Raw genomic sequence first — 16566 nt, forward strand, 5'->3', positions numbered from 1 at the left:
TACTGGTCCGTTCGTATTCTTAAACCATCCAACTGAAACAAACCAACAAAAACAAATATGAGCTGATCGAAGAACCAGTTCTCATCAGTCATTGCCGTGCAGAAGTGGACGATGAAACACAGTTGGATGACTGCCATTAGTTTGTTGAACATGAAACTGCTTCTTTGGGCCATCAGATGGCCCTAAATATTCAAAAGGGTCTATTATCCTCTAGCCCGCCATCATTTGGGCACTCACTCTGAGCAAGTATTGGCAACGAAGAGCTGCGTCGGCGTTCGTAGAGGACTCGAATCCAATTATACTCTCGGTGCCCAACAAAAGGGCAACCGCCAGTGTTGCTTGATGGGTTTATGAAAAGGGTCTGTTATCTCGGCGAGAATTCTTGTGATAGTATATGGTTCAGCTCTATACTCTAAGGAATCCAGTGCGTCTACTTTCCTGCTAAGCACTTGAGAGAGAGCCAATTGCTGCGAGCTACGAAAGGATGCTCGGCGAATGACGAGGCTTAAAACACGTTTAGGCCTTAAATATTGTCTGAGTTGGGACACTGAGCACGGCGTAAGCACGTCGTGCCTGCATGCGGTGCCATGGAACGCGTTTCCATCTGGTGTGTTCACCGCGTCCAAGAAACTGGTCCCTCACTTTCCGTCTGATGACGTCATAGAAGTGTCACGCTGCCGCCCGTCCCGACCCTGGCGGTGTCCCGGCAGCGGTGGTGGATGTGGCAGACGCCTGTTCCGTTGCAGGTCGCTCTCTACTTTGACAGTCCACGGAAGCTTCGATAGCCAGGAGTTGAGGGAGACGCCGCGACGACAGCGACACTCAGGTCCCCTCGTGCTGTTTTGCCAGCATTTCTACGACCAAATGCCAGGATCGCGACATCCGACAGCGAGACACTCCGACTTTTGTGACGTCGCCATTTTGTTGCCACTACGTGAACACTTCCGACGCACGGGTGGAACAGGACGCCAGGCACGCCAGACGGAGACGCGTTCCAGGCAGCGTGGTCATGCCGATCGATGGTGTACAAGTGCGGACTCGTTGTAGACCTAAACGTATTTTAAATCTCGCCGTTCGCCGATCTCAGAAAGCATTAGTTTCAGCGGTTGGCTTTCTGAAGTGCATTGCAGAGAAGTAGACGTGCTGAATTTCTTAGAGTGTACAGTACACATCATGAATACACTTTTGGTTCGCGATGCACGAATAGGTGTTTTGTTACTTCGACTTTTGAAGAAGGGCATAATAATGGCGATTTCTGTAGCCAATGCAGCTGAAAAAACCCAGGATGCGGCTTTTTATGTTCACGCTTTCTGCGTCATGATTGGCTCCTCGGTGTTCTTAACGGGTAATGGCGGCATCTCATTGGCTGCAAAGCGATAATATATGAGATGTTCGGAACTTGCAACGCTCCATAGGTTTTTAAGCTGCCCCCGACTACAGCACATTGTGTTTGAAGGTCAGATACTACTCCAGCAGAGCGTTTTAAAGCATGGTCCGGATTGTGAGGGTGTGCACCCCATACCGGCACCCTTACACAAAGAACACACCATGTTAAAACTTTTTTAGAGTTTAGGGTCTTATACAAAATATTGGGTTTGACTGTATCACTTTTCACTCAAGCGAGATTAAATCTATAGGTGCATATTTTTTTAAGGAAAGGGAGGGGGCGGCTATATATTTTGTGTATTCGTAACTTTTACGTAGAATGTTCAATTTTGAAAAGGAATCGTAGCCTATTAGCCTTAAACACTCCAGGGTTGATTGCCCCCTTTTAAAAATCCCTGCATGCAACACTGCATGCGTTGCATTATGGGACGTCTGCGGCCACGGAGAAAAGTGGCATGGTTTCGATTTCGATTTTAACGAAGTAGTGCATCACAGCAATGCACAAAAATAGTCAGCGCTCGCTTGCAATGTACTCATTCACCTTCGTATCGGACCTCCGGCAAGAAAAAAACGTGACTTAGCACTTTATCCATATTGGTAGGCAAGCCCTACAATAATGTAAATATAAGAAAAGTCAGTTATTCAAAAATGGAAGCAGTGTATCTGGGCATGACGGGATGTGATGAAGTGATGCTGACGAATCGAAACCAAAGCTGTGGGCAATGGGCACCCAAGATGCTTTGCTCGGCACTACACCGCTAGGATCTCTTCGACGCCTGCAAGAGCTCTATTCTATTCAAAAATACAAAAATAGAATTTCAAAAATATACGAAAGAGTCAGACGAAGAGGGCGGACAGGACAAACATCTTTCGACTTTCAACACATTGAGGATACTATTTCTCTCGGTTTAAAATTTTGAAATGTTACAAACATGCTATGCATTGTGTGTGTGTGTGGGCGTGTTATTTTTTTTTTTTTTTTGTCTTTCAATTTTAGGTAAACCGCTTTCTACACTTTACAAAACTATTTGTGAGCTCACCTTCCTGCTGAGCACAAGACAGCAAATTATGGCGAACTGTAGAAACATACCACAGCGAGCTAAAGCTCAAAATACAAAAAAAAAGCGATATGCGCGAAGGGATAGTGAGTACAATGCTTCACCCGCTCAATGACCCTGCGCACATTCATTTTTCAGGTATAATAATTTTATAAGCATTAATTAATTATTCGCTGAGACCCTTCCATTGTTCGTCATGATTGGCTGCCTCACTGTTATACTCGGAAGGAAAGTATAACCAACGAATTATGTGGCCCAATCAGTTAAATAAAAATTAACCTGTCAATTCTTTTTTTTTTTTTCAGGTAAATCTCAAGGAGAGTAACGTATTCAATATCAGCAAATTGGCATTCGCGAACTCAAGTCCGTTCTCCCTTACTTTAACGAGGAACAACTTGACGACCTTTCCGCAAGATGTGTTCGGGCCTCTTTTAACGAGTATGCGTAACCACGCCCTTCGCACGAACAACAGCATAGTACTGGATGTCACCGGTAAGTTCAATGCAATCGTTAACCAATGAAACCTAGTATATTTTAATGTACGCCGAAGCGCCAGTCAAAACTTTTGACAAGGCAAACATAGTAGATGTCTAGAACACAAAATTGCACGTCAAGGTGCATTCTCCACGCTTGTGATTTTCGATGATTGGCCACGGACGCGTTGGCTCCCAGGCAGTGAACGTTCGATGTCTAGGAGCCGACGCACTTTTTTTGTTATTTCTCTAAATGCCGCGTTTTGGTGAATTCGAGAAGCCTGTTGTTTATTCGAGGTACGAATGTTCTACGCGCCGAACGTTCTACGCCGATTGTTCCAGAAGCCCACGCGTGTTCATTAAGGGCTCCGCGAGGCGAGCCAAAGTCAGTCTCGCGCCAGCGCTCGTTCCTGCTGTTTCGCCGGCATCAACGCCTGTTACGCTAACTTTCTTCTATTTTGTTTTGAACAGAAGTTCGCCCCATTAAACGTTTAGTTTCCTCCACTCATTAGTCGCCTTATCAATTGTCAATCGTGACATTTTGGCTCTCTCACGCCCCATCATCGGCGTCTTCGTCTTCCTCGGCTGCTCTGACAGTTGACCAAACTTCGGAGACATGGGCTGTCTTTTTATTCACACAGAAATTGCATGCCGAGAATGTCGTCTCTGAAACAGTCTTATAGAACGACGAATTTCACAGGACACGTCTCGCCGTGAATCTTGACTCGGACGGTGCAGCTTACCCTCCCCCCAGGGCGTTGTAAGGTGTTTACGAGGGCCGATGCGTCCTGACCGTCGATAACAGCGTTTAGGTTGTTGGGCACCGATGCAGGAGCGTCGTTGCGATGCGTGGCGTCAAGAGAGTGGGAGCGCTCCTGCATTCTTGGAGGCTGCTTACTTCGGTCGTCTTCGGTAACGCCACCTCCAGGCGTTGCCGCGTTCAGTTTTCCCGGCGACGCAGGGGAGACAGGCGCTCCTGGCGGGGTTGTGGCGCTGGAGACGCTGAATATTGTGACGATGGTGAGCGAAATTCACGGCGGAGAGACGGCGCTAAGGACGAGCGTTGGAGGTACTCCTCGATGTCTCGAGGCCATTCGCCGTACCTCGGGCATTGGTCGTTGTGGTCGGCAGGGGGATCGGTGGCCGAGTGGGTCTAGCGCGTCTCAGCTCGGAGCGTGGAGCGAAAGCTTGCGCTGCAGCGTCCCCACCCCTCGCCCGTTTCGATCTGGATGAATTTCGTACCGGCAGCGTTTGTGTAATCACTACTGCGTGATGCATGATAAAATCGCCAGGTTAGTGGTTGTACTGCATTGGCTAAATTTCTCATCTACAGCTAAGAGACAGGTCACCCGTTGAGGCGTACCACCATCAAGGCGGTATAAACATACAAGCGACACATTTTTTTTTTTATATATATGGTCGGCTTCCCCGCAATGGTAGCAGACCGGGCGTCGGTAGTGCGTTCGCCATACGTCGGTCTTTCTCGGCAAGGGTCGTTCCGGACGGACGCACTGGCCTTGATCTTCCTGGCGTCAAGGATACTGCGGCATTGGGGTGTAACGTCGGGGTGGCCCCGGGGCTTGGCGGTGGGCTTGCCGTGGTCATCGGGTCGGCAGCATCCCCCCTGGGCCGACCCTCGCGGAAGGGCCGAGCGTGGATTAGGGCCGAGAGAGCCGGAACTGCCCAGTGCGGGGGCTAGGCCGACCACTGCGAAAGGGCCGGGAGGGGTGTCGAGGCCGAAAGAGGGGGGAAGGCCGTGCACGGCGGCAAGGCTAAGGGAAGCGTAAGGGCCGATAACGGGGGTGGGGATTAGAGCGATCAGCACACGCGCGGCTCCTTCGCCGACGCGGGAATTCGTTGGAAAGAAAACCGATAGATGGCGCGCCCTGGTTTCGCTCCTTTCTGTTTGGAGATCTGCTTGGTTTGACGAGTCTGGCGTGGAGCACGGTGGAGGAAAAACGTGTTTCTTCCACCGCGGCCTAAAAACCTTTCTTTTTTTAACACACATTTTGAGCGAGCGAGCGAGCGATTGTAGCAGCAGAGTGAAGTCTGGAAAAGCGAAACAACGTAATCCCGCTGCATGAGCTCTCGTGCAGCCAGATCTTCTTGCAGTGCTATAAACTCGTGCTCTAGTTTTCGCTATAATACACGGGGCTCCTAAATTGTCTCAACAGCTTTGTCTTCTATGTGCTTGCCCAAAAGGGCACGGGCAGAAGCCCTGCTTGCATAGAAGCCTCTCGGCTCCCCTCTAGGCTGACTGGCACAGTGTCTTCACGCGGCAAGGTCAGGAGCTTCATTTCGCCGCGTACTACTACTTCCGACTTTATGAGCCCTCACAGTGAAAGGCAAGAGGCAGAACCTCAGTTTTTTTCTGCACCCCAGCCATCAGACGAAAAGTAAACTTACCATGATCCCAAGGATAAATTCGGAGCATACTTGATGTGTGGTGTCTGAGGTGGCCAAAAAAAAAAAAAGAAAAATATTCCTACGAGGGAAACTAAGCCTATCGCACATATTACACATTCTGTGCACTCCGAATCATATGTGCGACCGATCTAGGTAATTTGCAAAGAAAAAGTCTACTAAGCAAACGTTTCGATACAATACAAATGAGGAGAACTACGGAATAGGATTTGCTCCTTTTTGATCCAAACGCCCGACAGAATTCTGAATTGAAACCCGGATCACACCGCTTACACCTCATACAAAAGACAGTCTGACAGACACGATCGAGTCACCGCGAGAACCGTGTTTCCAATGCCGCGTGCCATGTTTCTTCTTGAACTCATTGCCCTGCAGCATTCGAAGAACGGGCCCCGCGGTGACTCGCGTTCGAACCTGTCTGCAGACCGTCCTTCGTAGGATTTATGAGCAGTGTGACCCCAGCTTAACGTTCAGGTATATATTTTATCATGATAATCCTGAAAGATTACGTAGTCGGGGGCGGTATGTCATAAAGAAAAAGCGACGGGATTGCCATGGTGGGGAAGAACAATCAGAGATGCTTAAAAGAGATGTAAAAAAATTGCAAGGCGAGTAAAAAAAAAAGAATTAAGATTAATTAACCGCGTTTCTATGAGAAAGCAATTGACGTTGCACTGAGTCTCTACACTCTAAAAAAAAGGGTATCACCTTACACCCTTTCGTCCCATATAATACACCCCAAAACTTCATTTTGACGTACAGCGCCCTATAGTCGAACTGACGGCACCAAATTTTACCAGGAGCTTGATAACGGTGCGATGCAACTTATTAAATTGCTAAAGTACGTATTAAAAACCACAGAAAGAAAATATGGAGCTTTCGCAGTACGGCCAAGAAAACTTCGATAATATTTTTTGTATGCGATATTACGTACATCAGCTATCTTAATAAGTTGTACCTCATGGCTATCAAGCCGCTCGTACAGTTTAAGGCCGCCTGTTCGATTATGGGGCGCTGTACGTCGAATTGAAATTTTGAGGTGTATTATATGAGACAAGGGGTGTAATAATACACCTTTTTTTCTGAGAGTGTATTTGTGCACGAGCTCACTAGGTAGCCGGACAAAAGCTCACCGACAAAAGCTCACCGACAAAAGCTTACCTATTTTTTTGGCTAAAGACAGGCTGGGATAAAGTGCGGGCACGATGGACATTGCACCATTTTTAGGAGGACTGGTACCCCTTACCATACAAAGGTGTCGACAGATAAGCCATAACAGGCGAAGCGACGATTTGGGACCAAAATTTAGGTCACCGATACTGAGTGGAGCTGATAACATAAAACTTGCCGGAGTACCCTTGCGCCACGCCGAAGGAACTTCGTGGATCGAAGTTTTGAACCCGCTTTTTCAATGTTCTTATGTTACGCTAAACGTGCACATAAAGGTTATGCAGAATCTACTCATCGACATTGCAAGAACGCAGTGGCATATAATGGTCAGTGGTAAGCGTGTTTCACATGCAGCGATTTCGGCCCTAGAGCGGCGCGATTTCTGCCGTCGCGGCGCTCGTGCCGCTCAACCGCTGGTGCTGGCCAAAGCGCCGGGACGGCAGAAATCGCGCCGCTCTAGGGCCAAAACCGCTGCATGTGAAACACGCTTTAGTCTGGAAATACTTTTAGCTTATTACTGGAAGCATGCTTAAATAGGCTGGTTTAGGCGTGTTAGCTTTGCCTCCAGAAAAAATTGGGTTGTGTGTGTGTTTATACAGCCTAGAACTTGGTCTGCCTCACAGGGGCGACGAGTCTCCCAGCTGTAGATGAGAAATTTAGCCAATGCGGTACAGCCGCTAGCCTGGGGTCTTTAACGTGCATCACGCAGTAGTGACACACGACCGCACGCCGGTACGATGCTCATCCAGATCGAAACGGGCAGGGGTGGGGCTCGAACCCAGGATCACTGGGTTCTGCAGCGCGAGCTTTCGCTCCACGTGCTCCGAGCTGGTGTGCGCTAGACCACTCGGCCAGCGATCCCCCTTGCCTCCACAAGTTGAAGTTGCTCGAGCGCTTGTAAACTTTGTTTAATTTTGTCAAGGCGCAATTCAGGTGTATTTCTGCAAAGTAAAAAAGAAAATAGCGTGGTACAGAAATTATATATGTTTTGCTGCTTCTTTGTGCATATTAAGGCGTCTGAACCAAAATGGGTTCATCGGGACCGCCAACTAGGGCCGCCGTTATGTCCACGCGTCTATGCCTCGCCATTCCGTCGTGGCCAAATGCGTGGAACTTTCGCTCTAGATTATTATGTTAGACAAGCTTTGTACCCCAACTACGGGCTTATGGACAACATTTCGTGTCAGATGAGGAACCTCTTTGCGATTGACTAGGGAAAAATATATTTTGAAATGTGATTATAAAAAGACGGCTCTCTGACTACGGCACTACCGCTGCCCCAATAAGACGCAGAATGCCTCCAACATAGCGTCAAGGCACTGATAGCAGACAACAATGTTGGTTTCGATTTCGAGTCTAACCAGAAGTGAGTTAGGTGCAAAATCTTATACTTAAAGGAGCAAAAGAAATGAGCACAAAGAAGTAGGCGTGCACACTCGGAGCGCTACAAACAACTGAATTTTATTAAAAAAAAAAAGAAAACGAACATATATACACACTTTATTATACCTCACCCCAAATGAACCTGAATTCCTTATTTGATGAAACGAGTGACGACGCACTCATGCAACCGTCATACTCATTTACACTTTCTGCCGCTTTTTTGGATTCCTACTTCCCCGGAATCTGTGTTTTATCCCGCAAAGGATCACACGAACACTTATTACAGTGGACTTCGAAGTTCCATGAAAGAGACCGCTTTACAGACTGTTGATGACCTATGTACGATCGGGTGGTGCACGGAAGCACCCGATGACAAAAGCTCCGTGTGAAATGACCACGACTGACACACCGTCCTTTTGCCCCGCCTTAAAATGGCCAGTTTCATCAGGAGCGAATGACGCGAATTCTCAGATAAGGTGGCCGGGTCCTCACCATGACGGCGGAGCACTTTGCTTCTAATTAAGCGACAATAAGTGGGCACGCGAGCGTGTGTAACGTAATCATGCCGTCATTGGAACAATGCTGGTTGAAGCTTGCACAGGGATTCTGCACGTGGGGCTATCATGCTACATACGTACGATCGCCCACATGTCGTTGATATTTTAGACTAGCGATGTAGCGCATCCCACATGTTTGTGGGAATGTATTTTTGTTTCTTTTTGTGCGCATGCTTTTTTGTCTTTGTTTATTTTTAAGCGTAATCTAGTTAGCTTCAATGGTGCTCTGAGGGAACGCCAACAAGGCCGACAATTTTCTTGAAATTTATATCGACCTTTTTTTTTTCGTTGGTAACCATTTTATTTTTATTGTCTCTTTTTAATTTTGACTGTAGGCTTCAAGTTGAGTTTCGAGCTTCGTGTCTCTCAGTCGCTTTTTGTCCTTTTGCTCTAGAGTCTTCTTTTTTTTATATAAGCAAACTTTACCACATTCGTTTCGGGACAACCGGATCAGAGGCTCTAAACCGGATAGCAAATTTGAGCAGAAACAGACGAAAGTATTTGAGAAAGGGGAGAGCACAGGGGAGGGGCGAGCCTGACGGCCTCGGAACGGATTGCTTACCAAGGTCGTCCGGCTAAACTCATGGCACACTCTCTCTTTCCCTCAGAAAGGGCGAGAGACGTGATGAGAGAACAGTTACCCTCCCGTTTTCCCCACACAAATCTCCTTTGTGGGCGAAGAGGACTCGGCGTCCTTGAGCGACAAGGAATCCGTTCATTCCTAAGCTGATAGTACAGGGGAAGCTACGCGCCCGCCGGATCAGTCATCACCTGCCCCGCTCTCTGCGCGTGGTTACGGGAAGGAGCGTGATCACGTGATTAAAGTTAGACGTGCGACTGGTTCACCGAGCACCTTAGCTTCCTCTACACTCTCAGCTCAGGGGTGACGGAGTCCAGCCAGCGAAACACACAGAAAATGAGGTCGCGTTGACCAAGGCCACACGATAAGGTAGGGGTCGACTGGAGGACGGTGGGGACTGTTCGACTGTTTCGGGGAACTTTCGCCATCGTGAACGGTGTTGCGCAACCGGGAACTACAAACGGGCAGAAACAGCTCTTTTCTCCAAGAAAAAAGAATTGCAAGATGAACATGCGGATATCAGGACATCGTGGTGCCAGTTTTTAAAGTTGTTTTAGTGCATTTTATTGCTTAGCGGACTGTTTTTATCGTGCGAAGCGGCTCGGCATATTCACCATCCACGCTACCTCTACTGGAAACGGCAAAAACGGGGGTTCTAGAGCTTTAATCACCAGCAGCGCATTCCGTCTTAATGCCAAGTGCGATCTTGAACACGCGGATTGTCAAAACTTGTACCACTAAATAAGCTACGCTTCAGAGTAACGGCATTTGGCGGTATTGTGGCTTAAAATCATGGTTGGCAGTTATGTGAAGCTTTATCTGAAATCACAGAAAACGCTTTTTCGTCCTCCACAAATGTTTAAACAGTTCGCGACAAAGCAAAGCTATATTATATGAGCTTCCTTACACCGAATTTAATGTTGAGGAAGTCGCACTTTTGAAGAATGACGATCGGCAGCTATGTCTGCTCTGCACAAGCACCAAAAAGGCGGCGCCCACAACAATGTCAGCGAACGGAGTGACGATACTCTAGACGCAGCTCATTTAGTGGCTCTAGTCAAAACCATGGATATACTCTCGGCAGCCCCTACACACCTGTGTCCTTCCTTTGTTGTGTGCATACATGTCACTACTAGCCTCGACGGACCGAAGACGCGATGGACCGCCCTTCCTTCCATGTGAGTGACAAAGAGAGGACCTCTTGACCATCGGGGACATGTGTTCTTGCTACACAATGTACGCTTTGTCATGATCCGATGAGTTTGGACTGCGTCGAACTCTGTGACAGGAATCTCCGACGAGTCCAGCCTGTAACCCACAGAGATCGGCCCGACAGGCCTTGTACAGCGCTAATTGTAAGTGTCTTTTTTTTTTTATTATTAAAATAGACTGTTAGGGACAAACTGATTGGTTATTTTATATGTTCGAAGTCATTTTTATTTTATTTTTCCTGTTGAGATATGGGTGTCTTCGTGTCGCAAGATGTATGTCTAAAGCTGAATACCACAGTAGCGTTGGTTAACCCTTATTTGCCCAGATTCGGTTTGTTGGCTGGAAGTGGAGTTTAATTTATATCAACGCGCTATTTGAGTGTATTTGCCTGTAATTTTCTTTACTCGTCAAGCTTTTTTCCGTGCGTGATTTATTTGAAATGCTTGATTGATTCAAGCGTTATGTTCTGTTCAGCTGTAACGTTCCTCTCGTATAACAGGCTATTTATTGAACTGTTAATTTCGTAGCACATTTGACACTGGTGAGCTGAAAAAGGCCAGCGATTTGGTTTATAACTTGTAAATAATATGAAGGAAACACTAGTACATTTGTAACTGCATATTTCTGTACCGCAAATGCCGTAAATGTAAAGAAGTTTTTTTTTTCCAAATCAACGTAGAGATATAGGTGTTAACTTAAATGGTGAGATTGTGATTAGCAGGTCTTAAGGCTAGATGAAGGGTTGAGGAACCCTATGATGTTGCAAGAATAGGGCTAAACAATTTATGGATTAACCTTTCTACTATTTGATTAATTTCTTTAATCACTATCAATATTTAATACTAGATCGGTTGAGTTCTGAGTTAGGACAAGTCGGGCGAACAAAACAACAGTTAACGCCTATGCCGGGTTGCTAGAAACAGCGTCTCAGCTGAGACTAGGGAAAGCACTGTCAAAGCCAGCGCAAAAGCTGAGCGCGACTCATATCTCGTCTCAAGACGCCCGCGCCCCACCCTTTGCAGTGCTTTTTTTCACCCATTGTCGGCTGGGGCGCTGATTGCAGCAGGCCGGCCCAGGTGTCTTACATGCTCATCTATTTGTTATATAAGGCAGTACTGCTATCTCCCAGAATACTCAAGTTTATTGTATACAAAATAACGAAAAATATTCGCTGGAAACGAAAGTTTTCATTATAGAAATGTAAACATTAAAAGAGTCGGCAGGCCTTTTTGAGATGTTATGTCAGAGAGCAACTGAATCGATTAATCGAACAGTTGATTAAAGGGTGACGAATAATAAACCTATATTTTATTTCGATATTCATAATTGACAAGGGTAAGAGAGAACCGACAGTGACTGAAAAGGAAAGGTAAACGAATATTTAGAATTACAGTGGTATGGGCCTAGTGGGAACTGGCATTTGAATTGAGGCCCTCGCTTCTGTTTCTTTTAGAACTGTGTGCCCAGAACTCTGCGTAGGATCCCATCACGTTCTTGCCCGGTTCACAGCTTGCAGGGGTGAATCCTGGCACTCATTTTTGCTTTAATTTGTCTTTAATTGTAATACTTACTAAAATGTATTGACGGTACACTTTGAATTGCATGCTTCTATATTCACCTGGATGCGATAAAAAAAAATTCCACAGTGAATGTGGCTTGTTTACTGCAGCTTTCTTTTCAGATATATGTATAGTGTTCAACTGATCACTATAAATACATCTGAAAAGAAAGCTGCATGTCCGCTAAAATGGCTGCCGAAAATAGTACAACCCGCGCTTGAAATCGGATGTCAAAATTTAAATAGCCAGGGCATAAGGTTGGGAGCTAATATTGGATAAGCCAGTGATTAAACTTTGATGCCAATTTTGGTTGTATAGGATTCACAATCAATAGTGGTCCAATGATGGCTTAGGTGTTGGTGAAATTGTGGCCCAATGTTGGGCTTAAATTCTGGTTAAAAGGCGGTTCAACGATGGCATAAATGATGGTCCGATATCAGCCTAAACATTGGTTGAATCGTGGTCCTACATTGGCATTAGTTAATGGTCCAACGTTAGATCGTTTAGCGGTTTCGAGAAAATCAACATTAGGCCAACATTGGAACCAATGTTTGCCAGTTGCGGGCTTATTTGGTCAAGCAATGGTGTGCTGCTTGGAAGTTGGGGCGCAGTCATCGTCTAAAAGATAACGCAATATGTTGTTTTTTTTTCTTGTTTTTTTTTATTTGCGGAAGTGACGTGTTTTGTCGTCTGCTCTCAAGCGCGTTCTCGCTGGACTGAATCATCGGTGTTCCTCACGCAGATTTCGTCTGCGACGCAGATGACTTCTACAGCTATTAAATAGAGCTGTGACTCTAGTGTGTAGTTACCTCCAAGCATGCTTTGCGATCCCTGATCCCTCAAGTTTAGCAGACCGTTTTTGCACCTTCGATACGATACTTCAGCGGTGCGATCGGCCATGGAGTAGTTATGCCTGGGCGCGTATCGGGCCGGCTGGAACCACGGCTACTGTTCTCGCACCGATTACAAAATTTTGATTCCGGTGTCGTAGCGGGACTCAACAGGTTTTAATCACGACTGAAAGTAAACATCTTGCTGTACTTTAGCTGCGGCAAGTATATTTGAGATTGCTAAAATTCGTGATAGAAAGAGAGGAAAAAAAATAAAAATAAGAGATGTGCGTTCTCGTTTTTTCTATTTATATTCCTAAAAGTTGTCGCAAAATCCGTCATGCGTCCATGGCCTAGCGGATAAGAGGTCTGCTACTTTGGCCTACGTAGCCGAGTGGATTTTCAATTAAAAATATTAAGGAAACCAACCCGTCCTGGGTTTCGAAACTCAGGACGGGTTGGTTTACCTCATATTTTTTCTTGTGAAAGGTTTGCTAATAAACGGTGCGTTAAAAAAAGAAAAGAAAAAAAAATACCAGGTTTCCAGACTAAACTTGTCAGACCAAACAGGTCTCCAAACAGAAAGAAGCGAAAACAGGGCGCGCCATCTATCGGTCTTCTTTTCAACGAATTCCCGCGACGCCGGAGTAGCCACGCGTGTGCTGATCGCTCTAATCCCCACACCCGTTCTCGGCCCTTTCGCCTCCCTTAGCCTTGCCGCCGTGCCCGGCCTTCCCCCCTCTTTCGGCCTCGACACCCCTCCCGGCCCTTTCGCAGTCGTCGACCTAGCCCCCGCACTCGGCAGTTCCGGCTCGCTCGGCCCTAATCCACACTTGGCCCTTCCGCGAGGGCCGGCCGAACTGGTAGTGACCCCATCGGGTCATGGCGGCGTAGCTCAGTGTCGGCTCATCTGGCGCCACCATGGTGACGGGAAGCTCAGGCTGCACTTCTTCGCGGACTGCCTTGGCGATGGAGAGGGTCGCTGGACGATTAGCGGTCGGCAGCAACCTTCGGAGCTCATCACAAACGACCTCCCGGATAATTTCGAGGATGTTCGGCTTAACAGGAGCGTTTTCGCCGCTAAGCAGCGTGGATGCAGCGACGCCTGAATGTTGCTGGTGGTTGGAAACGCGCGCTTTGAGGGCGCGTTCGATGTTTGTTGCCTCAGTGACGAAGGCTTCGAGGGTTTCCGGCGGGTTGAGGACGAGGCCTCCAGAGATGTCGTCTGTCGCCCCGCTCATGAGAACCCGCAACGTCTCGTCTGTGGCTTGCGGGTCGGCACGGACGCTCAAGCGCAGGACATCTTCCACAAAGCTGGTGACGCTTCCGTTGGGGCCTAGGGGTCGAATATTGAGAAGATCCCCTGCCCTCTCACTGGCAATTGATGAGGCGACGAATGAGTGAAGGAAAATAAACGTTTAATGGGGCGAACTTGTGCCCAAAACGAAATAAAACAAAAAAACACCGTCGTCGCAAGTGTCGATGTCGGCAAAAAAGCATGGATCGAACGAAGGGGCACGACTGGTTCAGGCTCGCCACGCGGAGCCCTTATGTACACAATCGGCGTAGAATGCGTAGAACAATCGGACTTTGAATAAACCACAGGGTTCTTGAATTCACCAGAACGCATCATTTACAAAAATAGCGAACAGGTACGTCCGCTTTCCAGGCATCGAACCTCGGTCCTTTACCGTGGGAGCCAAGCACGATAATTATTCGGCCACGAGCGCGCTTGCTTGCAGACGCGCGTGGCAATATTCACTGGCAGCTCAAGAAACTCTGAGCGTGTGGGGTCGATACCACCTAGACGATGAGGCCTGCCCCAGACGTCATTGTTAGTGGATTCCCGACCCTTCTCAAGGGGCAAACACGTAAAGCTCGCCGAGAGCCACCGCAAAGCGGCAGAAAACCAATAAACAAATCAAGAAACAAAAAGTCTGAGCTTAAAAAAAAGCACGCCGTACGTTTGTTTTTGTTTGATTTTTAAGCTGTCAGCGTTATCTAAAATGTGGCCACGGTGGACTCATTATGGCCGTGTTCTTTCTCTACAGGAAACCCGTTTACCTGTCGCGGCTGCTCGTTCGGGTGGTTGCTGTCACGAAAGTACGACCCCGTGTTTCAACACGTGCTGCATGGGTTTAGGTGCGCCGACAGAAGGACGCTAATGGACCTCACCATGTCAAGGATTCAGTGCTTGCCGGGCAGACCTGCAGCCGGCCGCGTCAACTGACCACCAACTTTGTGTAAATAAATCCTTATGTTCCGGCTTTCCGCTACCCTCACCACTAACTACTACTGTAAATAAATCCAAGCTTTTTTTTTTTCTGCAAACAACATTGAGTTGACTGTCTTAATACCGTGATCATGCTGACGCGCGGTGTAATTTGGCATTTTTTAACAGTGATAAATTCTGACCAATGCGTGTTTTTTTTTTTTTTTTTTATATGTGTCGTGTAGTTATAGGTGACCTCGAGAATGATGTACCTATGGGGGAGAATATTGTGTAAACAAGTCAGCTGAGTTTGAGACGTTGATTTTTTTCCCCCGTTTTAATGCGGGCTTTTCCAGTTCCTTCGCCCAGTCATTGCGTTCTTGTTGGGAAAGTAGAGAATCTTCCAACTCGGGCTACACACTTTGCGAAACATCGCCGCTCCGGAATTTAAGTCCAATTCAGACGTTATTTGCCAGAAGGCCAATTGACATGGAACTTTTCCCTGAAACACTGAAAGCGTCCTCAGAAGGGAGCAAACTTTTGCGCTGCTCATTCGAAGTAAACAAATTTCTTGCAATTACTTTCCTTTTGGAGTAGTTTTGTAATCATTTCATGACTTTTATTAGGAAATCATCACGAGAGTAATGGCATTCCTTTGGAAATATTAAACTTACTCGTGTCTATAACTATTTTTTGCATTCCCTAACTAATGGCGCCCTTGGTTATTACGAGTTTCCTAGCAGGGAATCTTAAAACCAAGTCTCCGACGGGATGATCGATTACCAAAATCATAGTCTATTCTAATTTAATGTAATTCTAATCTAATATTAGACAGTACGCGAGACCCGTTTACAATCCGGTAGAAAAGTTTGTCGTTTTGAAAATTTGAACTAGTCGGAAAAGGAACGGTTGCTTTTTCAAGTAACGGCCTTTTTTTTTCAGTAATGAAGTAATCTAACTGAATACTTTATAAACAAGAATAATTTTAATAGTAATCGATTATCTTTTTTGTGTAACGTGTACAAGACTGGTAGACTGTAGCCTATCTTTGAGCAAACTTGCATTGCAGTATTATATAGGAAGAGTGTCGAACCGAAGTTTTTTGTTGGTTCGGTTCGTGTTTGGGCTCACAGCTTTCGGTTCAGTTCCGGTTCAGCTCCAGAATGCCAGAATAACGGTTCAAACCGGTTCGAAGCAGTGTGAAGCGCTAAAATTAAATGCATTTTTCGCATTTTCTTTTCTTTTTTTTTTTTTTTGCAAAAGGCATTATTATTGTAATGAGACAAGTCGTGTTTAACGTTTGTACACTGCATTTTTGTTTTCAAGTAAGAAAAACAATAATTTTTGTCTTTACTACTTAAACGCAGCAGCATATAAAAACAAGGTTAGCATAAAAACTTGGTGTTTATAACATTAATTTTTTTCTTAATTCCTTACCTAAGTCGAATGTTTTATATAAATCGATGAAGTGTCAGTGACAGTCACCTAAAATACCAATGATTGCTGCAGCTTAGTGTGAAAGTCTTAAAAGTTAAAACGTGGTGGTTCTCCAAATACGAAATTATTGAATGACCACTTCGACATATTTCTTGCAATATTTCACGAAATATGCTTCCTGATTTATATACAATCTAAAATTATACTTTCTAAATGCCATCCATGTTTTGGAACAAATAAGTGTGCTGAGTCAATTTTTAATAGAAACACACACCAGCAACCGCA

General features: G+C 46.2%; 1 protein-coding gene across 2 annotated transcripts in view; it reads left to right on the forward strand.

Moving 5' to 3' along the window:
• The window catches only part of LOC8026818 (protein slit-like), a 34106-nt gene extending 19143 nt beyond the window's left edge, over nt 1-14963 (forward strand). For both annotated transcript variants that reach the window (XM_042286622.1, XM_029976787.4), the window contains 2 exons: nt 2750-2936; nt 14684-14963. In XM_042286622.1, the coding sequence (XP_042142556.1) occupies nt 2750-2936; nt 14684-14862 (366 nt within the window). In that variant the 3' untranslated portion in view covers nt 14863-14963. The remainder of the gene's footprint in view (nt 1-2749; nt 2937-14683) is intronic.
• The last annotated feature ends 1603 nt before the right edge of the window (nt 14964-16566 follow it).

This window comes from Ixodes scapularis, unplaced genomic scaffold (genome assembly GCF_016920785.2).
Source record: "Ixodes scapularis isolate PalLabHiFi unplaced genomic scaffold, ASM1692078v2 PGA_scaffold8__174_contigs__length_109621045, whole genome shotgun sequence".
NCBI classification, from domain to species: Eukaryota; Metazoa; Arthropoda; class Arachnida; order Ixodida; family Ixodidae; genus Ixodes; species Ixodes scapularis.